This window comes from Dermacentor albipictus, chromosome 3, assembly GCF_038994185.2.
Source record: "Dermacentor albipictus isolate Rhodes 1998 colony chromosome 3, USDA_Dalb.pri_finalv2, whole genome shotgun sequence".
In the NCBI taxonomy this organism is placed as follows: Eukaryota; Metazoa; Arthropoda; class Arachnida; order Ixodida; family Ixodidae; genus Dermacentor; species Dermacentor albipictus.
Genome location: NC_091823.1, coordinates 121,512,013 through 121,525,806, shown reverse-complemented (window position 1 = coordinate 121,525,806; position 13,794 = coordinate 121,512,013). Strand labels below are relative to the sequence as shown.

The following is a 13,794-nucleotide window of genomic DNA, read 5'->3' as shown; positions in this document are numbered from 1 at the left end:
GGGTATCTCGTGATTCCCCATTGCAATAATCTAATAAACTCAGTATTATTGACACGAACGACGCGCGTGGAGTCCGCCACGTATTTGTGTAGAGTCACTGTAGCCATAGTCAAAATGTCGTTAATGATCGAAGCTCACTTTTATTTTCTTTGTTGTTTTTATTCGCATTTAAAGCCACCAAAGCGTTATTTGGAACGCACGTACAACAGGGCGGTATAGGAGTCTAAATGTAATGACATCATCGCCAAGAAGTCGAAAAGATACGCTCAAAATTTACATGCTATCTTTTGCTACTTTCATACTATTTCTGATATTTTTTTTCGTATTACCTACCACACCGGGCGAACGTAGCGAACAATTGGTAAACCAAGTACTTTCACAAGTGACGCACAGGTTAGTTTTGCTGAAAAGGTCTTGAGCTGATCTTTTAAAGGCGGAAGCCATCTGGACACTTATTTGCCACCTACATCGTCGTGGCAGCTTCGTAGCGCAACAACTTATCCAAATGCACGTGTGGTGACACGATAGGTTACGGTGAATAAAGCCAACGTACAGGGTTACAAACATATGCACATCTGCTTCAAGACATATTGCAGCTGGGGCAGGAAAAGCGCTTCTTTGGGCCCTTATTTTTATTTACCATGAGAACAACATATAATATATACACTTACATATTTAGCTTACACCGCTGCACTGCTCTTCCACAAATAACGCGAAAGTAGCACATATTGAAGTATATACGCCGTTAAATTTATCAATGGGCACAGTTAACGGGCTGTTTTTTTTTTTTAAGAATGAAATGCAAAGTGTAACGCGCATGCCGTTCGTTACTGGAAAGTACCGGGCTCGCAGCGTTAAAGAAAGGAAACGCCTCAAGGCAGATGACGATTATCGTTGTGTGGCAGAAGGGGCACTCCAAAGGGTGTACACTCTAAGAAAAGTTTACACCCTTTGGAGTGCCCCTTCTGCCACACAACGATAATCGTCATCTGCCTTGATGCGTTTCCTTTCTTCACTCTAAGAACAGTTTACACCCTTTGGCTTGCCCCTTCTGCCACACAAAAATAATCGTCATCTGCTTTGATGCGTTTCCTTTCTTTATCGCTGCGAGCCCGGAACTTTCCAGTAACGAACGGCACGCGCGTTATCAGCATAGAACAGTTTACACCATTTGGAGTGCCTCTTCTGATAACGCCCGTGCCGTTCACTCTAAGAACAGTTTACACCCTTTGGCTTGCCCCTTCTGCCACACAAGAATAATCGTCATCTGCCTTGATGCGTTTCCTTTCTTTATCGCTGCAAGCCCGGCACTTTCCAGTGACGAACGGCACGCGCGTTATCAGCATATAACAGTTTACACCCTTTGGAGTGCCTCTTCTGATAACGCGCGTGCCGTTCGTCACTGGAAAGTTCCGGGCTTGCAGCGATAAAGAAAGGAAACGCATCAAGGCAGATGACGATTATATTTGTGTGGCAGAAGGGGCAAGCCAAAGGGTGTAAACTGTTCTTAGAGTGTTCGTCACTGGAAAGTTCCGGGCTTGCAGCGATAAAGAAAGGAAACGCATCAAGGCAGATGACGATTATTTTTGTGTGGCAGAAGGGGCAAGCCAAAGGGTGTAAACTGTTCTTAGAGTGTAGAGTGTATATATACATAGTCGCAAAATCAACCGGTTGTGTATTTGGCCACAAATGTTCGAAAAGCGACTATGTTGGGACAGACGCTCGCTACTAGACCGCCAGTAGGAATGAGCTCTTAGCCTATAACCATAGAATAAAGAATAACTCTATAACACGGAGAAAGTCTTTTTTCATTCTTTTTGTTAAAGAAAAAAAATGAAAGCGAAAGGATTCACAGCAATTGCTACCACTCTGTTTCAAAGAAAGTATTCATAGTATTTGTCCACTTTTCACTGCAACGAACTGAGTCACGTGACCATGTACGTGACAAATCCGACGGCGCGTGGGCGCGTGGCGCGTGTTGTGGTTTTGCAGCACACACCAGCAAAACCAACTACGACGTATTGTGGTTCCTTATTCCATTCTGTAGGCCGATAGGCCTATGAGCGTCTCATGACGGACGACAGCGTCGTTCGTGAGGGTTGACACGGTGACTTACCGACTGTGTACGGCCCTTGCGAAAGTGCCATGGAAGGCAGTAGCGAACGTTCTCATGCCGGTGTTGTGCCGGAGAGGCTTCGTCCCCTGGTCGTGGCCGACGACTTTGCCTCTGGCGATGAGGACTCGGAGGACGAGTACGACGAGGATGAAGACGATTCGGAAGACTACGTCTCGGATGCCTCTTCGCCGGACCAATGCGGCACCCCCGAAGAGGTTTCACTTGGTGCGTAAAAGTGGAGCCCCTAATGTTAAATTACGAATTGTGACCTCGAACGTCGTCCCGGGACTGTACAGTGAGGGACGCTGTAGTTAAATGCTCCAGATTAGTGTTGACAGCCTGAGGTTCTGAACGTGCGCCCAAATCGCGGCTCACGTACTCGTTTTTGCATTACGCTCTCATCGCAATTTCGGCCGCGGTAGAGCCATCGCGGCTCGGGCTGCGCATCCTTTACCGTTGCCGGTTGCTTAATATCTGTGGTTATTTAGAGGTGTGCGAATATTAGAAATTTCGCATACGAATCGAATTTGATTTGTATTCGATTCGAGAACTCGCTATTCGAATTTGTGAAACAATCGTTTTGGTCCGAATACAAGGGATAACTCCTAGACAGTCTCGAGGGAGATAGACAAATGCTAGTGAGGACTGTTCTGCTCCCTGAAGGGTCACGTTCAATTTGTTTTTTCTAGGCAGCCCATGCACGAATTCGTTGTTTGGATTTAGGCGAAGTTAGATAATATCTGGCCAGTTCGACAATGTTCGTATCACTTTTAAAGCAACTTACGGTGCCGACAACTGGCACTGATTTAGGGGTTTGTGATATCGGCGTTGTTGGTCAAAAAGCCAAGTTTCGCAATTTTTCAAAATTGTACTGTGGCCGACATCAGTCTGTTTCCTTGGGCCAGTACTTCTAATAGCTGAAATTTAAAAAAAAAGGGGGGGGGGGATTGGCTGTGTACAATGCTTTAGTTTTATAGTGATAGGTCTTCGTACTTATAAAATCTCCAAGTAAACGAAAATGCTCCTCTCTACCTTGAGTGAATTACATTATTTTTTTTCTTTTTTTCACGAAATCCACACTGCATCTTGCAAAAAAAGAAAAAGCTGATTTCTTTCTGCAGAGGCATTTTCCCACCTCATATAACGTTTCTGCTATTAACAAAACATAGTCAGGAGACTCGGGACCCCCTCAGTTGGATCCATCAGGACCAGTTAGAACAAAAGAAGAAATCCTGGATGCGTATAATAACACTAGGTCGTACATACAATGCAGATGTACTTGAAACTGTTAGAGAAACTTACTAGGGCAGGACACACTACGGCAGTTTACCATAGTGAAATGGTGAAAACCTAGTGTGCTCGCCATTTCATTTACTTTGGGGTATATATATATATGCACACAGTCATGCACACTAAAATTTCGTTGATGAATTGATGCATTTATATAATGCATGTCGATGACCTAGCTCAAACATGACTTTGAAAAAGAACAGCTCTAAAAATGGGGCCAAAGAAAAACAAGACAGCGCACTGTCGTGTGCCTTGTTTGCAGGCCAGATGGCCAGTTTTGTTGCAGCCCAGGTAACAGAGGAGATAACCGTTGCTTTCCAGTCAGGTCTTCTAATGATTGGTACGGCCACAGCTACGTACGGAAGAGGGCGGGCACTATTTTGCAAGTTGCCTATCATTGAATCATACTTTCGGCATTGTGGGCATGCAATATTATTGTAGATTTAAATATACAGGAACAGAGCTTTGATAGAATCATATGACGCAAGTTTCACTCACTTTCGGTGACCTGCTGTCGGACTTGTTTGAGGAGATGTTTGGAAGTGGTCATGGTATTGCAGCCATCACGCAATGCATAATTACAACATCTGTAGTTCGCAGTAAAATAAAAAAACTAGACAGGGTAGTAAAATAAGGGCCAGTTTCTCAGATATTTGAAAGTGTTGTGTCTCTTGACACCCATCTGTTCTGGAAATTGCCGAGACATTCAGCTAGGATGGGCTCTCCGCAGCGAGCAGCATGCATTACGACAGGGTAGGCGAGCCTTAGCTGGGTGACTGGCCATGGCTTTTAGTGTTATGTGATCGGGCAGTGAGGAGATGCCCTCCCTATGTCCATAATTATGCATTCTGCCAACTTCTTGAAGCCTTTCATACGCGAAAAGGAAAAGAAAAAGAAAGGGAGTGGGGGTGCTTATTATGCATTTCTTAGACAAGCAAGTCGCACCATTTTCAGAATTCCTTTCGGCCACGCAGCGTGGTCGACGATTCGGTCAAGTAGCAGAAATGAGAAGCCCTTTGGCAACACGAACGCAAGGTGGGGAGCAACAATGCCTTGGAGTTTTATGCATCAGCTCCTCCCATCTTTATTTTTGTTTGGAATTTTTAGTGTTGATCCTCCCGATCGGCAAATTTCATCCAATTCCTTCATCAAAGGATCCACCGGTTATCAATCCTATGCATTACATGGCCTGCCCAGCTCGGTTTTCCCTCTTAATGTCAATTAGAATATTGGGCATTCCCGTTTGCTCTCTGATCCACACCACTCTCTCCCTCTATCATAACATTACACTTAGCATTTTTTGTTTCATTGCTCTTTGCACAGTCTTTAACTTGTTCTCCAGCTTCTTTGTCAATCTATATGTTGCGCCATATGTTAGCATATGGGGCAGCAATATGTTAGCTACCTGTGCCGCATATGTTAGCGCCGGTAGAATGCATTGATTGTACAGCTTTCTTTTCAGTGATAGTGGCAAGCTCCCAGTCAGGATCTGACAGTGCGTGCCATAGGTACTCCAACCCATTTTTATTCTTCTGTAAGTTTCCTTCTTATGATCAGGGTACCCTGTGAGTCATTGTCCAAGATAAATGTACTAATTCACAGACTCTAGAAGCTGACTGGTGATCCTGAACTCTTGTTCCCTTGCCAGGCTATTAAACATTATATTTGTCTTCTGCATATTGATCTTCAACCCCACTATTACACTTTCTCTGTTAAGGTCCTCAATAATTTCTAGTAATTCCTCCCCAGTGTTGCTGACCAGAACAGTGTCACCTGCAAATTGAAGGTTGCCGAGATATTCGCGGTTGATCCTTACTCCTAAGCCTTCCCAGTTTAATAGCTTGAATACGTCTTCCAAACATGCAGTGAATACCATTGGAGAACTTGTCTCCTTGCCTCACTCTTTTCGCGATAGGTAACCTTCTATTTTTCTTGTGGAGAATCAAGGTAGCTGTGGAATCTTTGTAGATATTTCTGAAGGTATGAAGGTATGTATGCCTCCTGTATTCCTTCATTATGTAATGCCACTATGACTGCTCATATCTGTACTGAATCAAATTCCTTTTCATAATCTATGAAAGTTGTATAGACAGGTTGATTGTACTCTACAGATTTCTCGATTACCTGATTTATGACATGGATGTGATCCATTGTAGAGTATCCCTTCCTGAAGCCAGCCTGTTCTCTTGGTTGACTGAAGTGTTACCCTTATTTTATTGGAAATTATCTTCGGGAATACTTTATACAATATTGAAAGTAAGCTATTGGACCTATAATTTTTCAATTCTTTAGCAACTCCCTTTTTGTGGATTAGTATAATGCTGGCATTCCTCGATTTCTGGAACCATTTCGTGTAAAGGGCCACATGCTTTTCAAGCAGGATATCTCCTCCATCTTTGATTAAATCGACTGTTATTCCATGTTCTCTTGCCACTTTTTCCCAGTTCTTGTCTTGTAAGGCCCTTCTAACTTCATTGCTAGTTATAGAAGGAGCTTCTGTAACCTGTTCATTGCTACTTTGAATGGAGGTATCGTGGCTACTTTGGGTACTGTACAGGTCAGTATAGAATTCTTCCGCTGCTTTTACTATATCTTCGAGATTGCTGATGATATTACCCTGCTTATCTTTGATTGCATACATCTTGGCTTGTCCTATGCCAGTTTTTCTAGGTGGCTCATTACCTTTAACTGATTTGATGTTGGGGACCAAAACATTACTGTCAGTTTCTCAACAACCTCTTCACTACATGCACTTGGTCTTATTCACATAGGCTAATCGGTCTTTCTTTAGCACTTGGTGCATGAAAGCTGGGACCCTAACCTACATATGCAAGAAAATGTTTGGGTGCTGGAGTGCTGACAGTTGGTAAAGCTTTATGGTAGATTTTTTGTTAAAAAGCTAAGTACTTTTTTTCGTTGATTACACCACACTAAAAAGATATTTTATATTAGACTTCGCCTTGTAATTATGCTAGTATCAACTATTTGGTTGATTCACGGAATTACTCAACCACTGGGTTCCACTTGGTATCAGTTGGGAAAAGACGAGACCAATTGGCATATTTAGCTCCATCACAACCAATCTTATACCAAGTGGATGTACCGTGATGTCCAATTGGAGCTGTTTTAATACCAGTTTGGAAATAAGAAGCTTTTTGGTAAACTTAATTGGACCCAATTGATAAACTCAATTGGACTCAATGTCTTTTGTTTTGTTTTTGAATGGGACTTCAGTGCATGGATGGGCAGCACAGCCGATGCCTTGGTTATGTGTGCTTCTCAGACAATGCCATTAATGTGTGCGGAGGCACCACTTGTTTAGGTGTGCTTTACACTATTCGTCACCAGTAGCGTAAAACTTCCCACTTTGTCTAGGGTTGAGCCATGCTGAGATGCCAGCTGAAATGCCACTTGAGATGCCAGCTGACCTTGAAAAGTGCTTGGCCCTTAACCGTGCCTACCGGGCATTGCTGGAGAGCGCCATTGGCGAGTTGGCAGAAAGGCTTGAGCAGAACAGGTATGTCGTAGGTGCTTGGCATGGTTGAGAGCTGCATGGTTATTATTGTGCACCTATGATGAAAAGTACACTCACTCACTACTCACTCACTACTCACTCACTCACTACTCAGTCACTCACTACTCAGTCACTCACTCACTACTCACTCACTCACTACTCACTCACTCACTACTCACTCACTACTCACTCACTCCCTCACTCACTACTCACTCACTACTCACTCACTCACTACTCACTCACTACTCACTCACTCACTACTCACTCACTACTCACTCACAACTCACTCACTCACTACTCACTCACTCACTCACTACTCATTCACTCACTACTCACTCACCCGCTACTCACTCACTACTGACTCACTCGCTACTCACTCACTACTCACCCACTCACTCACTACTCACTCACTACTCGCTCACTACTCACTCACATGCATGCATGCACACACTCACACACACACACACACACCACAAAGACAAATGTATTTGAAATTGAGAGTGACAACCTGAAACGGATAAATGGAGTTCAATGCTTGTAACGCCAAGTGTGAGCTGTGGTTTTCAGTGTCGCACGGCATGCCAAGGCATCGATGAAATTTAGTTTCTTCACTTTCAGTTTTTCCTAGCCCACTTACTTTTGATCACAGGTGTAAATGTTAGCCACAGCATTTTCCAGAGTACATGAGATTTTAATAACCAGTGTATCACGTGCTACAAGCGTGATGCAGTTTCTTAGTGAAGCCTGTAGTGGGGTTAGTTGGTGTTCCTAGTGACATAAGGTAGGTTGTGCTATAACTTCTGATCTTGGACACAGGTCTTACAGGATGCCTGCAAGTGTAACTGAACTAGTTGCTGTTGGAAGGCTGTTTTATGTGGTGTAATTCAGGATAAGTCTTGGTGTTTTTTGGAACAGACAAGTTTAAATCATGTCTGTGAGCATCGCATGGGCTTTTACAGCGTGTCATGACAACTTGTGCTAGGAACTGGGGAGGGCAGCGTCAACAAGTATGGAATCATCCAGTTTGCGTCATAAGATGAGTACAGTGTCAATGTGAGTGTCTTCCTTTCAACCCTCTGTTCCTAATGGGTAATTTTAGTGAAACCAGCTTTATGCTTATTTTTTTGCTTTAAACCATTGAAAAGTGACAAAGTTGGATGTTTGTTTTTAAGTGAGTTCAAATGTCATACACGATCAGGGCACCAGAACCAGAAAGCAAAAAAACTACCACTGTACTTGTCAAACATAGCGTACCTGCTGTTCTACTTCGGCAGATTGAAAATCGCGAAAGTATTGGCCTCGCTATTGGGGGTGATCTATCTTATTATTCGCTGTTTATCGGACACCCGAGTCACCTACCCACTTCCTAAGTGATCTATATGAGCATGTGTCAGCTTTTTCTCAGGATAGAATACTTCTCGTTGGTGACTTCAATCTGCCTGGTGTTAACTGGGATTATGCTGCTTACATTTATGATCAGAATATCGCTTACTTCATTGATTCTATGCTAATAACTTGCAACAAATTGTGACACAACCTACATGCTTACAAGGAGGTAGTGAAACCATGCTTGGTCTTCCTATTAGTTGCTCTATTTAAAATTTTGCCACCTCTGTAGAAAAGGGTATTTCGGATCATGAACTTGTCTACTTATCATGTCCCATGGAACGTTGCGATAAGGCCCTACGTAATACAGTGATTGTGAAGGACTTTCTTGTGCCAGAAACAAAAGAGTTGTGAACTACTTAGACCATTTTCTGAGCGATATTGATGGGAATGACATCACGGTGCTCTGGAATAAGTTCAAAGAAATGTGCCATTTCTGTCTCAATAATTTATTCCAAACGAAGTTAAAAAGAAGTCCAAACATATTCCTTGGATTACACGAGAAGTACTGCAACTTAAACAAAAACTAAAGAGGTTAAAGCGACGTCATGCTCTTTGCACTGCAATCCAGAAAATCAAGGGCCCGTGAATCGGGCTGTACGCAAGGCTGAGCAACGGTGCTTTCAATATACCCTGCCTGGCTTTATACGCAGTACAGCCGAAAAATTCTTGGGCTATCTTGCCAGCACAAAGAGACCCATTAATTGCATTGTGAACAACGGCTTCACTGTCAATGAGAAGCATTGTATCGCGGAACATTTTAATCAGCATTTTCACAGTATATTTTCAAATGTCGCCAACAATCTTCCTTTCAGCGGTACCCTTTGTTATGTCGACCCTGCCGTTGTATTGATGCCTGGTGTGGTTTCTATGCTGCTAAATTTAAAAACGTAATCATAATCAGGGCCAGATAACTTCCCAAATGCCTTTTTGTGCAGCTATGCAGAGATGATTGCACATTTTTTAGTGCATGTTCTGCCACTCTTTCCAAAGATTGGTGAGCGGCTTGGGTGGCACTGGTGCTTAAGAATGGCAAAGTGACAATAATAACAAACTATCCACTGATCTCTCTTATTTCATCTTACTGCAAACTATTGGAACATATTAAGGCGCAAGCCTCTAGTGGTTCATGAGTGTCTGGGCGCAGCCCGCGGTGGACGTGGGAAAGTGGTGATCACCGGTGAGGGGAGCAAGGAGAGAATGCTCCATGCCAGTAGTGCTGTGCAAATGGGCGTGTGGGAGAACGCGGACATGCGCGTGGGGGTGCACGCACATCGGCGACAAACCTTGCAGCCATATGGCTGTGATTGCATCCCATGCTCACTGCCACGGCGGCGTCCGTTTGCAGAACAGTTCAGACAACAGCAAACAGAGGCAGTCATAGATAGGCTTTCGCCTATCGCAGTTTAGCTTGGCAAAGTGCCCATAGATTTTTTTGTAGTTAACCAGATAAGAATTTTTAAGTGACAACAGCATCCTGACACTGGTACAGCATGGCTTTAGGAAGGGTTTTTCCACCATCCCTCAGTTGGCTTCAGTCATCCTCTGCTTTGCTAGCATTCTTGATAAACCTGGTCAGATTGATGTTACATTCCTGGATTACAGAAAAGCATTTTATCTTGTTTGTCAGTCCGAAATAATTGAGAAGCTCAAAACCATAAATCTTCTGCCATGCTTAACTAGCTTAATCTCTGCATACTTAACTAAGCGTACACAGTTCGCCAGCATAAGCAATTGCCCTTCACATGAAGTGTCAGTTACTTCCGGTGTACCTCAAGGCAGCGGGCTTGGCCCCTTGTTATTTTTAATATATATTATTGATATCGTAGAAGTAATCACTCACCCCTTTCATATAAGGTTGTTTGCTGATGATTGTGTTTTATATAATGAAATTAATTGCCATGAAAATCAAGTCCTCTTAAATTCTACACTTCAGAGCATTCATTCGTGGTGCCAGCAGTGGAACATGGAGCTTAACACTAATAGAACAGTTTCTATGAAGATAATTTTAAAAAAGCACGCTTTGCCCTTTACTTATGATCTAGCATCTCAACACTTATCTAAAGTCGAGGAATATTGGTATCTGGGGGTTATCATACCGCATGATCTTTCCTAGAACAGGCAGGTCTCTACTACATGTGCTTGAGCCTTAAGAAAACTTGGTCTGCTCAGGCATAAATTAAAAATGGCACCTCCGGAAACCAATCTGTTGGCTTACAACGGTGTTGTAAGGCCTACACTAGAATATGCGGCAATTGTTTGGGACCCGTACACAATATGCGACATCGACGCATTGGAAAAAATTCAGCAAAAAGCTGTACACTTTATATTTTCTAAATACCGTCCAACTGACTCTCCCACTGAATTAATGAATAGGAATAACCTACAAACACTTAATATTACGAAGGAAAATTCAAAGAATTAAGTTCCTCTATCTGCTTCAGAATATTCGGCTATCTTTTAATCTGCACCAATACGTGCAACTGCTAACAGGGTGATTGACAAGGCACTGGCACGCCTAATCGTTAACTCCGTATTGTGCTAGGACCAACACCTTTAAATATCCCTTGTTTCCTCACACAATAACTGAATGGAATAACTTGCCCATATTGATTCTTGTTGACACTGAAAGCATTGAAAGTTTCGACAGCTGAACATCCGGCAGTTGAAAAATTTTCTTTTTTTTATCTTTTTTCGGTGCAGCTTTCTTGAAATGATTTATTTTCCTACATTCATTCCATTGTATTTTCTCCTTGTTATTATTGTTTTGCTTGTCACATGCATGCATATGCATTTTCTTGTTTGTTTTTTCTGTACTTCTGCCCCTCCGGCAAGGGCCCCTACAAGGCCTGCAATATATTCTAAATAAAGAAATAAATGAAGAAAAAAACGAGCTTTGCACAACATTGCCTTGTGCACCTTTTATGTCATGAACCGCAATGAAATTGTCCAAATCGCTAGTCTGGTTTGCTGTCTGTGGAGAAAGCTGGCAAATGCACCACAAAGCTAACCTGTAAGTATTACGTTCACGTGTGTTGGCAGCGGCAGAGGAAAGGATATGCGTTAAACACAATTCAGATACAGAGAAACAGCATACCGGGTAGCCGTGAAGGAGGGGAAGCTAGTCATGGAACTACATTAAACTCCAAAGTCTGAAATCAAAGGAGAGAAGCTTTATGATGATTCAAAAGCTAACAACACACTGCTCAGTGAACAGTATACTCTTCAAACCTATTTAAGGGTCTGCATGCAGTGGTGACGAAAATCTCTTGATGACGATTGTTCATGAGTTTACTCTGAAAATAATGCAAAATATTCTTGGCATGTCTTTTTCTCATGGTAAAGTATATATAGAAATGTAAATAAGGATGTAGTTGCTGTTTCAAAGGCCTTGAAGTTTAATAACTGTAAAAGAAAAGAAATAGAGGCGTGCGAATAGTAATTTCTAAGGCCGAGTCAAATACGAATCGAATAATGAGCAGCTATTTTGACAATTGATGTAAAACGTTATTCGCATCCTAGTATGATATTCATCAGCTTGGCACTTTTCTCTCATTACATGGTGCATTATCAAACATAGTTTATGAAAATGCAATTGTGGTATAATGACTAAGCAGATTTGTTTGTATTAGTCAAAAAGTGGTATGGGGACCTTTTACTGGTATTTTCGATCTTCGTTAAGCTGCATGGTTGCACGTGTGCTAGTACGAGGCAAAGGTCACTGGCACCCGGTTTGGCACCACACTGCAAATGGAATCCTGGCAGTAGTTGTGACTGGTTTTTAGTGCCTTTGAATTTGGCATCACTGAAATATGGGCTGTTATGTAGTACAGGACTGTTGGGTGCCCAGCAGAGATCTCTTGCGTGAAATGCAGGCTCCTTCAGAGGGAGCTTCCCAAGCAACTGACGGAGCGTGTGCAAAAGCGCCGAAGGCCACGGGTGCGCAAGAACTGGTACAACTCGCTGGTGTTCCACCACCCATACTTCAGAGATGTCAATGGCATGCGGGCACCTATGAATGAGGACGAACGCGCCAAGCGAGCCAACAAGGAGATGGACCCGTATCTGTCACCTTCATTGCCTTGGACCACTAAGGAGTGTCACATGCTGGTAGGTGCTCTACTCTGGCCAGGAATCTGCGCTTGGCCATTGCAGGTGAACATAAACTCGCATGCTTTTTTATTAGCCCTTTGACTGCCACTCCATAGACCAACAACCCTCGTGCAGCCCCCGCCACTCCCGAGTATACTCGTTCTGCATTTTCAGCATGCGCCATGCCTCTCCAGAAGCAACTCGTGCAAAACACAACTTGCCTACCTGTTGTGCAATCCATAGAGAGGCAATCTAAACACATGAAAGCCTCACAAGTCTATTTTCTGACAAATGGAGTAATAGTATCAATGCTGTCCCTCTGTCATGGCAGGGCTCCAGTGTGCCAGATCCGTTCACACTACAGAAGGTAGAGGGAGATTTATGAATACATTTGAATTATTAGGAGTGAAAAGAAACCACTGGCGAAGAACCACTTTTTATGTACTTAGCATGAAACCTCTGTTGAGCCAGCAGGAGGAAAACAAAAAGAAAAAAATTACCAGGATTGATCAGTTTAAAACGGATAGTCATCGCCATGACCAACATGGCATGTCCATCCATCTGGACTATAAGAGATGACAAAAATTGTGAACTGATTACAAATACTGCAATGGGATAAAACGACGACAAAAATGCAGCTTCCATTTAGCATGAAATGTCTGCTGAACCAACACACGAAAAATACCCAGCAGGGGCTGTGTGGCAGTCAGGAAAAGAAAACTTGGCAGTCAAGTCAGAAGCTGCTACAAAATTTTGAATCGCATTAGAAGCCTAGTTTCGAATAGCATAGATATAGAGCAGCTTCCATGCAAAATCTTTCGCTTGAAGTACGAGTGGATGCAGAACGCTTGCAAAAAAATACTATTTCGATACTGAAACGGGCAGAAAAAGAAGAACATACTGACATTACCGCTTGCCGGGAATGACACAATTAAGAATGTTGAGAACCAGCAAGGCTCTTCAACATGACCTCTGAGGTTAAATGAAGCTCCTAATGCACTGAAAATCTTGGAGGTGACACACTTGAAACTGCATTGTATCCATTGACCACAAGATGCATGCACTGCCTGTTTAATTGCTATTTTTAGGATGTTTATAAGAAAACGAGACAGTTACGAGCCCTGCAGCTTTGCCAAGGTTGCTTCAATAGTACATGCTGCTCATTTATCGCCGATTTAGCCAGAGTGCAGTTTTGTTGCAGTTGGCCTTTAAAGAGAAAGCTTTTGCTTGGGAGCTCCTATATAAATACATAGGAAATGAGAAGTTGGTTTTCTCTGCAACCAGTGTAATGAGGTTTGCTGCACATAAATGAAATATTTGGAGGATGCTTAAGCTTTGCCTTTAAGAGTGGAACGCAATAGCATTAAAAGATCCCCGACTGTTTCTCACGCTTCCC

At 42.8% G+C, this 13,794-nt stretch overlaps 1 protein-coding gene across 2 annotated transcripts in view; it reads left to right on the top strand.

The window, feature by feature from the left end:
- The first annotated feature begins 1,944 nt into the window (after nucleotides 1–1,944).
- Nucleotides 1,945–13,794, top strand: part of LOC139057565 (snRNA-activating protein complex subunit 4-like) — a 55,561-nt gene continuing 43,711 nt past the window's right edge. For both annotated transcript variants that reach the window (XM_070536007.1, XM_070536006.1), the window contains exons 1-3: nucleotides 1,945–2,341; nucleotides 6,782–6,923; nucleotides 12,182–12,416. In XM_070536007.1, the coding sequence (XP_070392108.1) occupies nucleotides 2,146–2,341; nucleotides 6,782–6,923; nucleotides 12,182–12,416 (573 nt within the window). In that variant the 5' untranslated portion in view covers nucleotides 1,945–2,145. The remainder of the gene's footprint in view (nucleotides 2,342–6,781; nucleotides 6,924–12,181; nucleotides 12,417–13,794) is intronic.